The sequence below is a fragment of the Thunnus albacares genome, chromosome 12 (genome assembly GCF_914725855.1).
Source record: "Thunnus albacares chromosome 12, fThuAlb1.1, whole genome shotgun sequence".
Lineage (NCBI taxonomy): Eukaryota > Metazoa > Chordata > Actinopteri > Scombriformes > Scombridae > Thunnus > Thunnus albacares.
The window spans coordinates 17956832-17973620 of NC_058117.1; the positions used below are offsets into that span (position 1 = coordinate 17956832).

The window sequence follows — 16789 nt, forward strand, 5'->3', positions numbered from 1 at the left end:
AAAACACACAATCCTGTCAACGCTGCATAGATTGGTAAAAACATTGGCAGGGACAATCCAGCAACACTTTAAGAGACATTAGGGACATTAGAATTTTATTGTGTCTCAAATGAGCACAGTCAAATCTACTTAAAGTTAATTGTGGTATACTGAGTATACTTCCAATTTAAGTGCAGATAGTTGTATAATATCTTCTGTGGCTCTGGAGGGAGCTTTCCAAAGTCTGAAAAAAATCACCCTGAAGATGTTATCAGAGTTGTGTTAGCCTGAGTTAAAATTTTAAGCAGCAAAACCGCATCTGATGAAAGATGCTACTGAGTTGCATTACTGAAATACATTTATTTTTTCAATGAATGCAAGGTCCAAAAACTGAATATTTACCATCAAAACATGCATCTTGTAACAGTGTTACCTCTCTGTTTCCTGCAGGTGGAGGGGGGGGGGGGGGGGGGTTATGTCAGATAATATCTGATATATCTCAAGTATACATCCTCTTAACACGCAGCTGTCTATTGGTGGGTCACTCATTATCAAATCCACATCATTTTACTATACATTCCAGATACCAAACATGTCAAGCTGAATAATGTATAAATAGTGTATAAATAATGTATAAATAGTGTATGAAATGACACACAAGACATCAAGAATCCCACCATTATCACCATTTCATGGAATGTTGCAGCCATAATAAACACAGATGCTTGAAATACAGGATGGTACTTTGAGATATTGTGGAATAAAATGATTTTGACAACCTTAAAGCTAAACAAAAGGAAACAAAAGGGAAATGTTAAGGGGATAATATACATAGGTTTATAACACATGCACTCTTGGTTTTACTTTGTACAGATAAGATCCTGTTTGCTTGTGCAAAGCAAGTCTACACTGCACCAAGTAACTACAAGACATGTAATTCAAGTTTATTTGTTCATCACATTCACACAGCCTGTCACTAAATCTAGTAAATCTTCCCATTGATAGATCAGCACAGCCTTTATAGGGATAGCACATGAGGTTTAGTTCACTTGTGAAAAGCAGCACAACTCTATGAAAACTGTTTAAAGTCCTCTGTGGTTCTTGAGGGAACTTTATAAAAATGTCCTCAGGTTTATCTCAATTTGGGCTTCAATTGAACCTAAAACCTGTGATATGACCTGGGTATCTGAAGTGTGAAAGACATGGAGCATTTATCAGGCTCTCATAAAAGATGCTACTGAGTCTTTTTGGAGCTTGACCCATACTAGCAACTAAAAGTCAGTCTACTGTAACTCAGCCTCTGCTGCACCTATTCTGAGTGTTTTTTATATATAGTCCCCCAACTTTATGGACAGAAATTGCCAAAGTATCACTTCAAGTTGAGTGAAGCCTCTAGCAGTAGCTTTATAGTTTCATATTTGAGCAAATGAAATACTTTTAAATAAATTAAAGGTCTAAAAACTGGTTTTGCCAAACATTAAATACATGCATATAAACTTGTGACACATACACTTTCTTTTTTGTGCATATAAGAGCTGTTGTTTACACTGCAGGAAAGATATAATTGTAGTTAATTAGTTCATAATCACACAGAATGTCACTAAATCTACAAAGCCTTCTCACGGATTGAGACAAGCTTTAAAAATTTGTTGGAAAAGCGGTACAGTTGGGTGATGAGCGTTCTGTGTAACTGTGACATCTCGTGTTTGAATCCAGCCTGGGTTCTTCATCACATAATTCCTCTCTGTCACTACACTGCCAAGTAAAAGTAAGAAAAACAAAGAAAGATTATCACAAGCTTTATGTCACTAGAATGCCAGACTGGCATTTTTACAACTGTTTCTACTTCATATTTGTGAGCCATTATGACTCATTTGACTCCCTGACCATGTCAGATGTACTTGGGCAAGAAATCCATCCAACAAATAAGACATAAAAAGAGCAGTTACAATGATTAGAAGAGGCATAATGTGATTGTGACCTTTATTTTTGTGCCAAACATTTACAGAGAAACAACACATTTCCAAAATGAACTGCACACACTATGAGAAGTCAACCCAGGCCTGATAAACAGTAACAGAATTGTTTCGACTCTTGACGAATTAACTTAATATAAGAGCACAGAATTGGTTATGACTTGGTTTTCACCGGGTGCCATTTTTGAAGTCGAGTCTCATCCACATTAAATGAAATCACAGCAGTCCCATTAACTTTGGTGCAAGGCGTGACCTGAGAGTCGAGGTTGTAGGTCCCCTGCTTTCAATACTTAATGTGCTCTCTAATTAGCAATTACAGTTTCAGATAATGGTATATAAACTGCTGCATGCCTGTAATTGGTCATGTGAATTTTTAATGGATACTACGCAAATCAAATGGGACTATGTTGTTTTTGGTAATTATAAGGTGAGAAATGATTCCATTATTGCTTACTTGCAAAGCTTTCTGATGAATGTAAAAAAAAAACAAAAAAAAAAAAAACAAAACCTTACAGAAAATAAATGATACCTCTTCACACACAAAAACTACTAATAGAATAATCAGCCCCATTCTCAAACAAAATATTTTTCATTACACCAGAACAAAATGAAGATCTATAGCACTAATATATCTTATCTATTTAACAGACAGCAGTGGAGTTTGGATGTACAACGTTCCCAGTGTGAAGTTACAGTACAGCAAGAGGGTGCTACAACAAACCAAATGCAAATTAAACTGTATGCAGAATCATATGATAACAACACATATATATCACTTTTATATTGAATAGAATTCATATCAACAACATTCAACTCAGCTTTTGGAAATACTAAATTATGCATTCAAAGTAAGATGAAGAAAATTCCCCAAGTCCGTGACAATAAAGCATGAACAAAAACTGTGACATCTATCAGTGATGTGCTGTTATTTTTTTTTTTCATATTTTTTTTTTCACTGTGGAATGTTTTGTAGAAATATACCATCGTTTGGGTAAATTTACTGTGCCAGAAAACTCGCAGAAATCCTAATGTGATGGGGTACGTTGGCACTTAAAAGCCATCACTATCAGGGAAGTTCTGCAAGCAAATTGTACTTTAATAGGATTTACATTACGAGCTGAATCCACGATACAAATTAAGCCAAAAAAATGGCACCTTTTTTTATTTTATTTCTTTTTTACTTGAGGACTGCAGAATAAGGTGCTTTGTTGGACACTTCTACAGTCCAGGATACAAAAGGCTTCAAAATCCTCAGCGATTCTGATTTTGCATTGCTGTCAATAAAAAAAAAATGCAGTACTATACAGGATTTGAGATTTGTCTCAAGGCCATCTAACTGATTAATATTCTTGAAATCCTTTTTTTTTTTTCTTTTTTTTTTTCCACAACTACATTTCCAGACTTGATCACTTGGGACATCACCTCCAGTGACCAATTAGAAGATGTGAAGCAAAGTCAGAGATACCCAAGACATATACAGTATATTCATGCATGTTCTCACTATTAACCAACACCTCTCCTTCACCAGTTTCCTCTAAAGAAAAAAAAAACACCCTTTACCAGTTTCATCATTTTAAAACTCTGATATGATTCATTAAACTCATATATTTTCATCAGCAACAGAGAAAAGAAACGTGGAGAGGAGAGGGGGTTCTGTCTGATAAATGGTCTTTCCAGGGACGCCGTCAACACCTTCTCATATCAAGTAGGATGTCAGCTACTCATATGCAAAGTGAGAAAACACAAGAATGTAAGCACCCTGTAGAAAAAGTTACATGAAAAGGTGCCCTGTAGAAAATATTATGATCCAATCTCGTCTCTGAGTGATCTCTTATAATAGGGAGGTACAAAACACGTTGACCTAAAAACAAAATATCAAGAGGAGTAATGACATAAGTGTCCCCATTCATGATTACGTAAGAACGTCTTACTCTTTAACTCAAAATGGGAGGATGTGGCCTTATTTGCTTTTCAGCGTCTTTTTGCTCCTTTCGACATCATTACCAGACGCTGATATTAAGTTAAAGCTTCTAAAAAAGGTGCAATAAAACTTTTCATCTCAGCATGATCATATTTTAACAAATATAGTAAGAACTTTGTTTTTATACAATTTTTCTTCTGCAAACTTCTGCAGACATCCTGACATTTGTGATAAAATCTGAATCTCAAAACGGGTTTCTGAAACTATGTCCATTTAGTATATTTTTTACATTTTTTTTAATATACAAATCAAAAGAAAACATCAACATAAACTAACAACTCATGACAATCATAACATTATTATCCAATATTATCTATGATCGCCTTTTTTCCGGTACAGTTTTGCCATCAAGATTTAATGGAAATAATGCTACATTTGTACTGAAAAGAGTGAAGAAAAGCATTTCAGCAGGCGCTGCACTCATTAAGAGTGGATACCGAGTGAATCAGTCATTTCTCTCTGTAATACAGCAAATATGCTTTAAGTGACTCAGGCAGCGGTAAAGCCATTATTTGGTCTCTCAACATGTTCACTTGCTTGAGGATTTCAATTTCGCCAATGTCTCTTTCCTCCTCTTCCTCCACTTCCTTATGTTCTTCCTCTGGGTGCTCCTCCTCCTCGCTCTCTACCATTTGGGGAATCAGCTGGTTGCCTACAAAAACATAGGTGTTGATGCGCCGCCGTCGGCAGCGCCTGCGTTTGCGCTTCTGGGGAACTCTTTGCACCATCCCCTTCCCCTGACTGTCCTCATTGGCCAGGTTTCTGAGAGTGCGGCGTATGTAGATCCGAGACAGATCCTGTAGGCTCCGAACAGTCACTGGGGCTGAGGACAAAGAGAGATGACACAGTCCTTCAGGGCAATGCGCCACAAACATAAGAATAATCCATAAAACTGCAACAATCCTTCAACTAGGTCACCACAAACAAGAAAGGCCATTAGAGGGAAACTCTGTCTCAGTATTTCAAGGAAAGGAAAAAAAAAAAACTGGCACTATGAACCAGCTGCAGGCCGAGCTCAAAGCAAATATTGCTTTAGGAATGGTCTCATCACTTCATTTTAAATATACTGTCTAACTTGAAATACTGCCTGCTGCTTTACACTTCAAGACCAGTTAGGAATAGTAAAACACAAAGACTGATTTTGTTTTGTTTTTTGTGTTGAGAACAGAGACCAGAGAAACTCACGCAGTTGGACAGCGTCAGGCTTCTCTCCATCAGCTCTGCTCTGCTGGACCAAGGGGGCAAAGGACACAGCCAAGATGTTTTTACTCTCCCATGTGCATTGGCCAGTCCTGGTTATCTGGGTCAGCTGCATAAAGAGACAAAAACCTGAATCCAATACTCAATGTTTATTTGCCACCTGTATAGAGAGGATTCATGTGGGGATTATTTACCGTGGTTGATACTGTATAGATACCAGAGATTCATTCTAGCAATTATCTCTGTATAAATACAGTAGCTGCTTACTAAATTACATTCACACATCTAATGATTTTACTCTAAATCCCGGGTGTTTATTACAGTATGGCTGGCAGATGTATAAGCATCAGTAGATCATAAACTCTGCCCCTGGAGAAGAAACACGCTCCTCTTTCCTTGTGCATATATGTTTCATCAATAGCTGCATGAAAGATTAATTCCATTTCTTATGTGGACTTTATGTTTTATTACTTGCTCAGTATGTGAACACAAAGGGCTTTAAGCACAATCTAACAAACTCTGAGATGAGTATCACCAAGACAGTAAAGCTATCGGGCTTTTTACAGGCAGCAATCTCAAAAAAAAGCCTTACAAAAGACAAGGATGGGAAATATTGATTAAATCCTCTATATGTATATTTATATTGCGATAACGATTATATTTCTGTCAATTGACTTATCAATTAATCAAGAAATCATTGCAGCTTTAATTGTGATACTACACAATATTCTTGAAAATCAATTGAGAAATTGTCAACAGATAAAATAAAGTCAGGAATGTATGTTTTCGGCAAATCTAGCAAATTAAATACTAGAGTGATTTATTACACTGATGCAAAAATTATAAAACCCAATGTTGCCATCAATCAGTTCAGCTCATTGATTTGCAACATTGCCCAAAATACTACCAGACATATTTAAGGGACAGTTGGTAGCCATGATATACATTATCAATTAACCTGCAAATTAATATTTTGATTAATCGATAAATCATTTGGTCTATAAAACATCTTTTAAAATTGTGAAAAATTCCCACATTTTAGAAGCTGGAGCCATCCAATTTTTAAATTTTTGCTTGAAAAATTAATCTGTTATCATAACAGTTGCCAATTAATTTTGTCAATCAACATTTTCTATTAATCATTGCACTTCTAGTACAGTATATATATATACACACAATACCAGTCAAAACTTTGGACCCACCTTCCCTTTCACTTGAATGAGAAAGCATGTCCTCTGACTGGTACTCTATATATACCTTCCCCTACCAGACACATCTTAAAATACTTGCTGGTGTGAGAAGTTTGCTATGCAAGAGGTGGCGCTCAGTAGATGACAGATATCTGGTCGGCTCAGGCTAGACTAACAACTAATTAGCTGTCCACAGTATGACAGTTATCAAAACACTGTTAAACCACATGAGGCTATGCACTCATCATGCATGGTAATAAAGTAAGTGCATATCTTGATGGGGGAGGTGTAATGGTGTGAGGGGAATTCAGCTGGCACACAACAGGTCCATTAATACCAGCACACAGACACCTTGAGGCCAGATGCCAGGTTCATCCATTCATAGCCATCACTAATGTGTACTTCATTTAACACGATGATGCTGGTTGTCACGGTGCAAGGTCACTGTGATGACTTTTTTTCCCTTCCTATATAGTCACAATAGATGTTTACATTGACAGTACAGCTTTCTGTTGAAATTGCACATGTTTAAAACAGTAATTTGATTAAGAGCCATAAATGTTAACTAACACTAACAGTAATTCCTGGGCTGCTGTATGGACATCCTTTATTTTTTATTCTTCTGAGCTCATCTGACAACATATATATCTTGTTTTTTTACAAAAATACAAAAAGATGGAAAGAGTTGCGGGTGCAAAAGCCGGCTTCTTAATGTTGTTTCTACACATCAGTGCCCAACCATGCCTTTGAAGAGTCTTGATCATACAGTATGTCAGCACTTTCTCTTTCCCCTTACCCTTATTACAATGTGAGATTTCATCTGTGTCCACCCTGAGGAGCAATTTTAAAAAGCTTGTTTTGTGTGTTGATGAAAGGCCCAAACAAAGAGAAAAAATATGTCTTGAAATTTATTCATATTAGTGTGGACCTGTGTGAAAATGGGTGGTGGTGCTTTCATGCTGTTTAGATATAAAGCTACCATGATTCATAAGTGTGTAGGCTGTTTTTCCTTCCTGTCTTCTACCTTCTTTAATAATACTGTATAACACGTTATTATTGATTTCTTTTAAGTATATTGTACTCGCTGAACTCACTTCAGAGTTACAACATCTAATCTAACAAAAGCTTTGCTTGACTGAAACGCCTTAAATTACCCCAAATTATTGTCTATGAATCTGTCAGGATCTTTAGTTTTCTTTTAAGAAAAGGTTCTTGCCAACCCTTTTCTCCACCAGCTTCCCAAAATATTCAGAGTGCCCTCTTACATACCCCCCAGTCTGTCCACACACACACACATCCAGCATTTTAAATAAAACATATATATTTAAACAGGGCTGTGTGTGCTCCTCACACAGCTGCTCAAATCCAGGGGCAGTTGTGGCTCAATAATACATGTGAAAGTTGCACAACCAATCTTGTAGGTCAAAGCTATTTAACTTTGGTTTTTCCTCATGTTAGCACTTTGAATAGCAACGGTGATGTGTTGATTCTGTATTATTCCAATGGCTTTTAGCACCTACCTGATCCTCTATAGGCATCACCAGAATGCCTCCAATTTTGAGCAGTACTTTCATGTAATTTTCATGGTCTTTCTGCACTCCTGCACCGCAATAAATGCGATCGTACTGGTGACTGTCTGTTGAGATTTCAAGGCAATTCCCCACCACAAAGACGGGTTCACAGAACTCAAACCTGTGAAAAAAAAAGTACAGTGGATAAAATTTAACAACTGTGGAAAACACTTTTTTCTTCCATTCAGGCTCATTATCATATCTGTAAGCTGTGATAGAATTATGTAAATGAAATGAGTAGAATTAGAGAGATTCAAATGCATTTAATTTGCAAGCCAAAGTCTTGAGGTGCACAGGAGCCAAACTGGCAGGTAAAACTGTTACTAGTGCTCAGGTTTGAACACATCCACTCTCTGAGCTATGCTGGCTCTATGAATGGTTAAGTCAGTGGGTGGGTGGATCCACCACTTTGGTCCAGACTGAGATATCTCAATAACTATTGGATGGATTGCCATTAAATTTTGTGCAGACATGCTTGTTCCCTTCAGGATTCAATGTAATAACTTTGGTGATTCTTTAACTTTTCATCTAGAGCCATCAGGCCAAAGAATACTTTGGTTTATGATCAAATACCTGCAAAACTAATGACATTGGTTGATGTTCAGGCACTTCCAAGTCAGATATATTGAAATTTCAGAAAAATATGAGTTTCCCCAATTACAACTTGGATCTTGACATAAATGCTATATTATTTACAAGTCACAGACTCCAACATGACATGAAAGGGCCATTAGTATAGCCTTTAAGATCTGATAACATGACTGTAGACTCTGTAGTCTTATTTTCCATTTCCTGCATGTACTCACTTGTCAAAGCTGTCACTATTCTTTATGAATTCATCCAGTTTCTCTCTGGCATATTCAACCACATCCTTATGCAGCTCAACTCCATGGTTCACACCAAATGGCCCTTGAAAAGAAACAACACATCAAGAGCAATCATTAAATAGTGTCCCCAGAACCGCTTATTACATATCATGGGTGTTGATTTGCACCGTAGGCATACACGGTGCTTACGTCGTTAATTTGTTTACCTAGATCTCACAGAACATCTGAGCATTTCTCATACATGACAAAAACACATATTTGGAAAAAGGGCCATCATACTTACCTATGATAAGGCCGACCATTGTGCTCAGGTAGCCGGTTCCACTGCCCAGATTGAGGAAAGAAAATCCTGGCTGCAGTTTGAGGGCCTCCATCACCTCTGAGTATATACACGGAGCCGACAGGTGTATGTTCCCGTGCTTCCACGCCAAGTCTTTGTAGGCACTGTCCCGGTAGCCATCCAGGTAATAGTCACCACGGTCTATGGCTCGAAAAGCCTGTTCAACTTTTTCTGTGCGGATATACTGGGCTTCCTTCAGATTATCAATGAGGTCATCATTGTCCTCCCCAGCGCTCACGGCTCCCCCCATGGCGAAAAGAGAAGACAAACACAAGGGCAGAACTCGTACTCAGGATGAGTGATTCCTCCTCAGTGTGGCATGGAGATGAACGGCTGGCTGAAGGATCCTGCCGCTGTGACTCCTCTAGCGTCAGTTCAGACAACAGTCATGTCCAGGCAGCAAGTGACCTGGAAAAATTATATAAACACGTTATGGCAATATGCCTGCTAGGGAATACGGCATCTGGTTAAATCTACAAGTACAGCGCAGATGTAAGATGCTGATAAAAGTAAAGATTTATTAATCTTCTCACACTGGGATTGTCTTTTGATGAAAAATTAACAACTGTTAGAGAAACAGACTGAAGAATGAATTAAGTCTCATGTTACACCAGAGTTTATCCAAATTAATTCCCATCAGGATGAAAACTTCATTTGTAATGGGATCAATGAATATTTATTACAGACACTATATTCATCAAACTGTCATGTTTAAAAACAATCCAATAAAAGGATTTGAAAATATTATTTGTGGTTTCATGTAGGCAGTCTTAATATTACCATTTTACATGTCACCTCACCCTGGTTTACAGAGATGAGCTAGCATATACACACACTTTCCTTATTGTTTAGTCAATGCATAAAGGCCATTTTTTACAATCACAGCAGGAAAAACACAAACAATATGTACAAATATCTGCCATGGAAAAGGTCTATTTGTCAAGTCAAAGAGGCTGAATTATGTGCTGCAACATGGTCACACATTGTCAACAGACAAGAGACAGTGTAATTACTGTATATGTAATATTTTTCAGGATCAGATGGACTTCACTGATTGTTTCAGGTACCATCGCAACCAAACATGGTGTAAGTCATGTAAGGCTGATTTATATGTCCAAGTGTCCAAGTGGCATGGTAGGTATGGGGTTATGTCACAGGTAGCTAGCATGAGAGGGTTTATCTTATATTGTAATATTGATAAATATTGTGATATGCTAACATTTGTGGACAATCTATTGAGAAAATGTTGATGGATAAAATATCCAGACAGGAATGACTGGAATGTTTTTCTGTTCGTCCAGTGAAGTTTAATACCTGACATAAAAACAGGTACATCATCACATTGATGGAAAAAATCATAAAAAACCTAATATTACCATAAACCGATCCATCTCATTGATTTACAACATTGCCCACAAAACAACGGCCTAATAAACCCAAAGAATTAGCTGCCATAATATAAATGGTATGCCAAGATTTCTGATGGTAGAAAATTTAATATCATCTCACAGTATTTATAGTCATATCATCCAACCCAAGCTAACATGCAAGCCCCTGATAATATAATGTACAATAATGTATTGACTATATGTTTGATGAGCTATATCAGGTATATCTGATGGACTAAACATAACATTTATTTTTTTCTTTCTTTTCACTGATTCTTGTCTGTTTTTTGTAAAGTACTGCATACTTTTACTACTTCTGGCCTGTAAAAATCCTTATAATGACAACAGCCTGAGAAGGTATAAATCACTCTTTAGCTGAGCTGCTCACAACGCATGTTCACACTAAAACCAGAACCTGTGATGTGGGGTCACAAGTTGCTTCATTTTAAGGGGTCACAGGCCAAAAAAGTTCAGAGCTGTATGTTTGTGGAAGGAGTCAATTATCCACTGATCTCTGGTGCTCTGGAAGTTATTTACTTTGTGAGTTCTGAGCTAAAGTACAACATCAGAGCAATAAAAAAGAGGGGAAAACCTAACACTAGTCAGCTTTTAAACATTTCACAGGCGCTTTGATAACAAAAAATATCCCACCTCGCTACAGAGTGAAAGGGTATATCTAGAGATACGGCCACAGGAGACAAGTCTTGAATTCCCTCTCTGCCTTCTCAGCATCTCCACATCTGACTCAGCTAATAAAGATTAAATTCAGAGGTGACTTTGTAGCAGGAGGCCTAGTAAGGTAATTTTCCATTGGCTCTTTCTCACAGGCAAAGAGAATCATTGATTCACTCACCATCACTGATCGTACAGCAGTGTATTTTTTAAAAATTTTTTTCCCTCTGCCCTCTCTGTAATGCATGTGAGTTGCCTGCAGTTCGAAGAAAATCCAGGAAAATGGGTCAGACGACATATTCAACAAGCAAATTGCTATTGGGCACTGCAGTACAGTCATACCAATGATAATCCACAGGGGGGTCATTACTCACCCGTTCCTTTAAGACAAATCAAAAAAGAGCAACGAGGTAATAACATTTGAAGCTAAGAAAAAAAATGGCTCTATGTAAACTGGAGTGTGCTGGTAAACACACACACACGGGGGATGTCCTCTGTTGACCCTGGCGTATATGGAAATAGGGTTGATGCCAGCTCAGGTCATGACTGGCTTCTATGACCCGGAGAGGGACACCACGCTGAGCCATTCTGGGTAACAAAACATGTAACGGATCCTTCAGTAAAACCAGATCAAGTCCACTGCTGTAACTAAACACCAAAGGCCTGTCTAGGACAGCAGGACGCACACACAGACTGCATCATCAAACAGTGTGATGTAAACTAATAATCCTGATGGTTACCATCATTTTATCAGCATATTATAAAATTATGAAGATGCTTTTGTAGTATAATGCCTGAGCACTTTCACACAATCTCACTTTGGCTAACAAGAGTGCATAATTTGTGAATTTGTAATTGCAGCATTTGTAATCACTGACTTGTGTTTCAAGCTACAACAGCCATGAAGAATATATTTTTGATGAATGATTTCCATATTTTTTCATACCAACAAATCCTGCCCGTGGATTTACATTTCTTGAAGCGGGTGTGTGAAGGTTCACTGCAACAAAACAACCATGTGAGCATGTAAAATTCACACTGAAGGGGAGGATAGATTAAGGACTTCAGAAGGTGTAATTCATGAGATGTGGCTGTGTGGGATATAAATTAAAGACTGTTTTCTCTGTGATGTCAAATGTATTATTAATACAACATGCGTGCATGTGTGTGCATTTTTACAAATGCAAATTCCACAGAGATGCTCATGTGTTTTCTTACCAAGCTACATGAACTGAATATGTTACTGGAGTACACCTGAGTATTCCTCTACGCAAAGAGACAACTAGAAAGGATCTGCACAGTCCTCTTCTCCACACTCAGTGAAAATTTCAAGACAAGATTCCTATTAAAATATTACCCTTGAGACATTTGTACTAAATTCTGGCTCTAGGGAGAGAAGCGTTGGTTGGTCAGTTTGTCCGTTGGTCCTGATGAATTTGATGATTATCTGAATTACTGCTGCCAGCGGGTCATATTTTCCACATGTCCATCACTTTATTTCATAACAAGACACCTTAAAAAAACTAAAAGACGCAATTCCAATTAAATCTGCTCTGAATATTCATGACACACAGAAGATTAATCATAACGATTTTGTGTCACCCACTGACCTTTCTTCTGACACCAGAGTTGCACTGAAATTTCCAATTTTACTTAATATACCTCAAAAGCTGGAAAAAAAAACAAAAAAAAATCTATTTAACTTTTTGAAGACATTCACGCTTCCTGGAGGATTCATCCTTTGCATTTTAATGTGGTACTGACCCTCCTCTAGTGTCAAACTTTTCACACATAACCTGTCATTACACATTCTAAAGAGCAGATAGTCTTTGTATTTGCTGAGCAAAGTCGTGCTCCCGATAAGGAGACACCTTTTAATTTTGTTGACCACCTTTTTAATGCAATAAATATGAACAATGTATTTTGCCATTTCTGGTGTAAAAGTGTGTGGTGTGTTTTCTACATACAGCGTCACGTATTGAAGAATGATCTTTGTTATTCAATCATTAAAGTGGATTTTAACAACGTCATATTGTGACTTGACTCTGTAATTGCCACCTCAACACGTGACTCCCAGAATCTCATAAAAGGTTCACCATAACAACCTTTCCTCTCGCGTCTCTCTTGAGGCAAAAAAATAAGGAAGATGGACATGACTCACCAGAGGATAAACCATTTTGATTCTGATTTAGGTAAAACACAGCCTTAACTTTGGCTCCACCCTGAGGCCAAACTTTAAACATATATATATATTTTTTTGCTCCAGTAGTGGTAAAGATCTTATAGTGTGTTCAGACAGCATGGGAAGTGTATTTTCATTTGTTTTATTTGTGCAAATTTCACTTCTGGACTGTTTTTGTATTCTTAGTCATAAATAGCCCGTAGACATGACGGTTGAGGTGTGTATTGTATCAAGCTAACCACAGAAACCAACATTGTGTGTCTGAAAAGGCTCAAACTCATTTCAAACTTTCAAACTCAGCTAGACTTCCTCTCTGATTTTTGCTCCTGTTGTCTTTGTGCATTAATGAAGAGGAGTCATGTAGTTTTGGGGTGAGCAGAAACACTTGAAAATACTTGATAAGATGTGTCTTCCTCTAAATTTGTACCACCTAATCAAACCTGTGCCCTATTTGTGTCTTTCCACTGACTTTGCATGCTTCGCTTTCAGTCCGGACACATCTGCTGAGAACACATTACTGTAGTGCAGCTACAGTCAATTTTACTGTTTGTTTGTATTCTGCTAAATGGGCTGACCCCTTCTTACATCTCTGACTTTTTAAATAAATAAAACATCTTTGCTGAGTTCATTCATGACCTCAGAAACATCAGTTGACTAAAAACAAACCTCAAGGTCCATTTAGTAGCTGTTCTGGAGCATGCCTTGTGATCTGGTAGAAAAATTAGCTTTGAAACTCAAGTATGGACAAGAAGTCCTTAAAACTCTTAGAAGAATAGGGACATTTTAACAACTCTAGACCTGCAACCAATATACAATTAATTATTTTCTTGATTAACCAATTAGTTGTTTGGTCTATGAAATGTCAGAAAATGGTGTAAAATGTCGATCACTGTTTCCCAAAGCCTAAGGTGCAACTTAAAATGTCTTGTTTTGACCCGACCAACAGTCCAGAACCCAAAGATATTTAGTTTACTATCATGGAAGACTAAATAAATCAGAAAATATTTACATTTGAGAAGCTGAAACAAGAAAAATTGGACACTTTACCTTAAAAAAATGACTCAAAACGATTATTTGACTAGCAAAATAGTTGGTGATTAATTTTCTATTGATCGACTATTTGACTAATCGTTGCAACTCTAGAAATCACTCTCTATGATCAAAAGCTCCCAAACAGCTAGTAAATGGAACTTGAGGTGAGATTGTCAATGAAGGGTTTAGGTTTTGGACTGTTTGAAATTTGTAGGCATCACATTGAGCTCTGGGAAACTGTGGCAGTACATTTCTACTATTTTGAGATGTTTTTTAGACTCTAACTTAACTGATTGACTCAACTGGAAAATACTCAATAGATTAATTGATAACGTTGTTGTGTTACGGCCCTTCTATGGTTCTTTACCTGTGATATCTTGTCTGATCTTTTTTAAACTCGCCTTCACCATTGTGCACCACTCTGATCAGCTTGTGTTTACATCTTACAGGTGTTTATTTTTCTCTGTATATGCAGTGGTGTCCACAGATGTTCCCCCCAAAACTGACACCTGATGAAGCCAATCAGCTCTCCACCTGGTCACGTGCTGCAGTTGCCAGCCTCGTGAGCCAATCAGCTGGCTCGACACTTTGTTCGCACTGCGTGCGGCGATGGAGCAAAACAACAACAGCGTTTTCATGAAATGTTGTCAAGCGTTATTAATCGTGGCTGTTTATTAATCCAACCCGTCCACATCTGTGAGAAACACGACAAGACCATTCAAGCATTCATTACACAAGCTGACAACGATGAACAGTGTGTGTATGTGTATTTGTGTATTCATCCAGCTTTTGTTCCCACTTGACGACCAAAACGCAGTTGCTGGCCAGCTCTCTGCAGTGCGATTAACCTCAATCTTTAGTAGCAACTGGCAAAACCGGTTTGTTATGAAGAGGCTGAAATGTCAAGCCGTTCAGCTTTTTAATAACTGCTGCTGACAAATCCCACAAATAAAAAAAAACAAAACAAAAACAAACCAAAAATAACTGATATCACGGAGGCTCTTCCGTGTGATGTGGCTAACGGTTGTGACAGAAAGTCTCCACACGCTTGCTTGTCTTTACGCATCAAATTCAAAGACGAGGTGCACGAAAAAAAATAAAATGTGTGAATTGCACAAATGTTAGTCGCAGTGACAAGTGATGTGATTGTGTTTACATTGAACGCCAAGTGTTTACATTACCGTCTAGTGTCGAACAACGCCATCTGGGTTGCAGTCAACCTGGCTAACGTTAGCTTTTAAGGGCCCGAGTGCGCCATCATCAAAACAGAGACAAAGCAGGTTAGGTAAGCTGCTAGAAAACACACACACACACACACATACACACACTTATACACAGTGCAGCTGGCCTGTTGTGGCACAGTAAACAAATGTTTTACTCACACTGTGAACACACACCTGCTAACTTACGGACATAAATTGGTAGTTAGCTAAAAAGAAATAAATACTCACAGTGTCGTGTCGCATTAACTCACTCCTTGTGCACCGAGCAATGCGACGGTTAGTGAAGACACTGACTTTCAGACAGTCTCTCTCAGAGGACACGCACTGACTAGTTAACTGTGTTAACTAACTATCTAACTAACTAACTGGCTGGCTGGCTGGTTGAAAAGGTAGAAAGTGGAAACGACGAGCCGTGGAGTCGGAGTGGAAGAAAGAACAGCTGAGGAGTGGATGTAAACATAGGTCACGTGGTTTTAAAACGTTGTCGACAGAGGGAAGCACTGTTGCTCCCACTGCTCATATCTATATCTATCTATCTATCTATCTATCTATCTATCTATCTATCTATCTATCTATCTATCTATCTATCTATCTATATCAAAGGTGCAATAAGCTCGTGTAACTGTAGCTTTTATTGTGCATGCACTTTTTGTAATATGTTTTTGAGTTAATGTGTTAAATAGTTTACTAAAATGATGTATATCACTTCAGATCACAGCTATTGCCTCTACTTTTTTCTACAGTAACTCAATATCAAAGGAATATTGCTGTGTCTTTTTTGTGTACATGTACTTTTTTTTTTGTAGCATTCTTTAGAGTTAAGGCTGCGGCCAAGATTTATTTTTCAGTTAGGCTAACTAATCAATCATTTAGTCCATAAAATGTCAGAAAGTACTAACAAAAGGTTAGCATGAGTCCCCAGAGCTAAACCTCAAATATATTCAATTTATGATGTTATAAAACAGAGGAAAAACAACAAAATCCTTGAACATTTGAGAAGCTGAAACCAGCAAATGTTCTTAATAAAGAGGTCTACCACAGAAAAGAGAAAGAATATCCATTCACTGAGAGCATTGGAAACTGGACAACAGAAGAAAACAATCATTTATTTGACTTTTCTTTGTGCATGTTAATTTAATAATTAAGAATTATCTGGAAAGAAATAGTTTAGAAGTAACATAGCTGTCTCTTCAGCCTTTTCACAAGAAATTACAAAATTGGAAAGATT

At 37.6% G+C, this 16789-nt stretch overlaps 1 protein-coding gene across 1 annotated transcript; it reads right to left on the reverse strand.

Annotated features, from left to right (window-relative positions):
* Positions 1-1948: 1948 nt before the first annotated feature.
* On the reverse strand, positions 1949-16030 carry pcmtd1 (protein-L-isoaspartate (D-aspartate) O-methyltransferase domain containing 1). The gene is made up of 6 exons (XM_044367977.1): positions 15790-16030; positions 9008-9472; positions 8704-8806; positions 7847-8018; positions 5122-5245; positions 1949-4759 (listed from the first exon to the last, which is right to left on the reverse strand). Exons 2-6 carry the CDS (start codon positions 9312-9314, stop codon positions 4386-4388), a joined length of 1080 nt encoding a protein of 359 aa, XP_044223912.1. The 5' UTR covers positions 9315-9472; positions 15790-16030; the 3' UTR covers positions 1949-4385.
* Positions 16031-16789: the final 759 nt, after the last annotated feature.

Coding starts and splice junctions, on each gene's coding strand:
- pcmtd1 (XM_044367977.1), bottom strand. CDS start 9,314: ATGGGGGGAGCCGTGAGCGCTGGGGAGGACAATGATGACCTCATTGAT. Junction 8,807..9,007: donor AATGGTCGGCCTTATCATAG/GTAAGTATGATG, acceptor TTTCTTTTCAAG/GGCCATTTGGTGTGAACCAT. Junction 5,246..7,846: donor TGATGCCTATAGAGGATCAG/GTAGGTGCTAAA, acceptor CTCTTTATGCAG/CTGACCCAGATAACCAGGAC.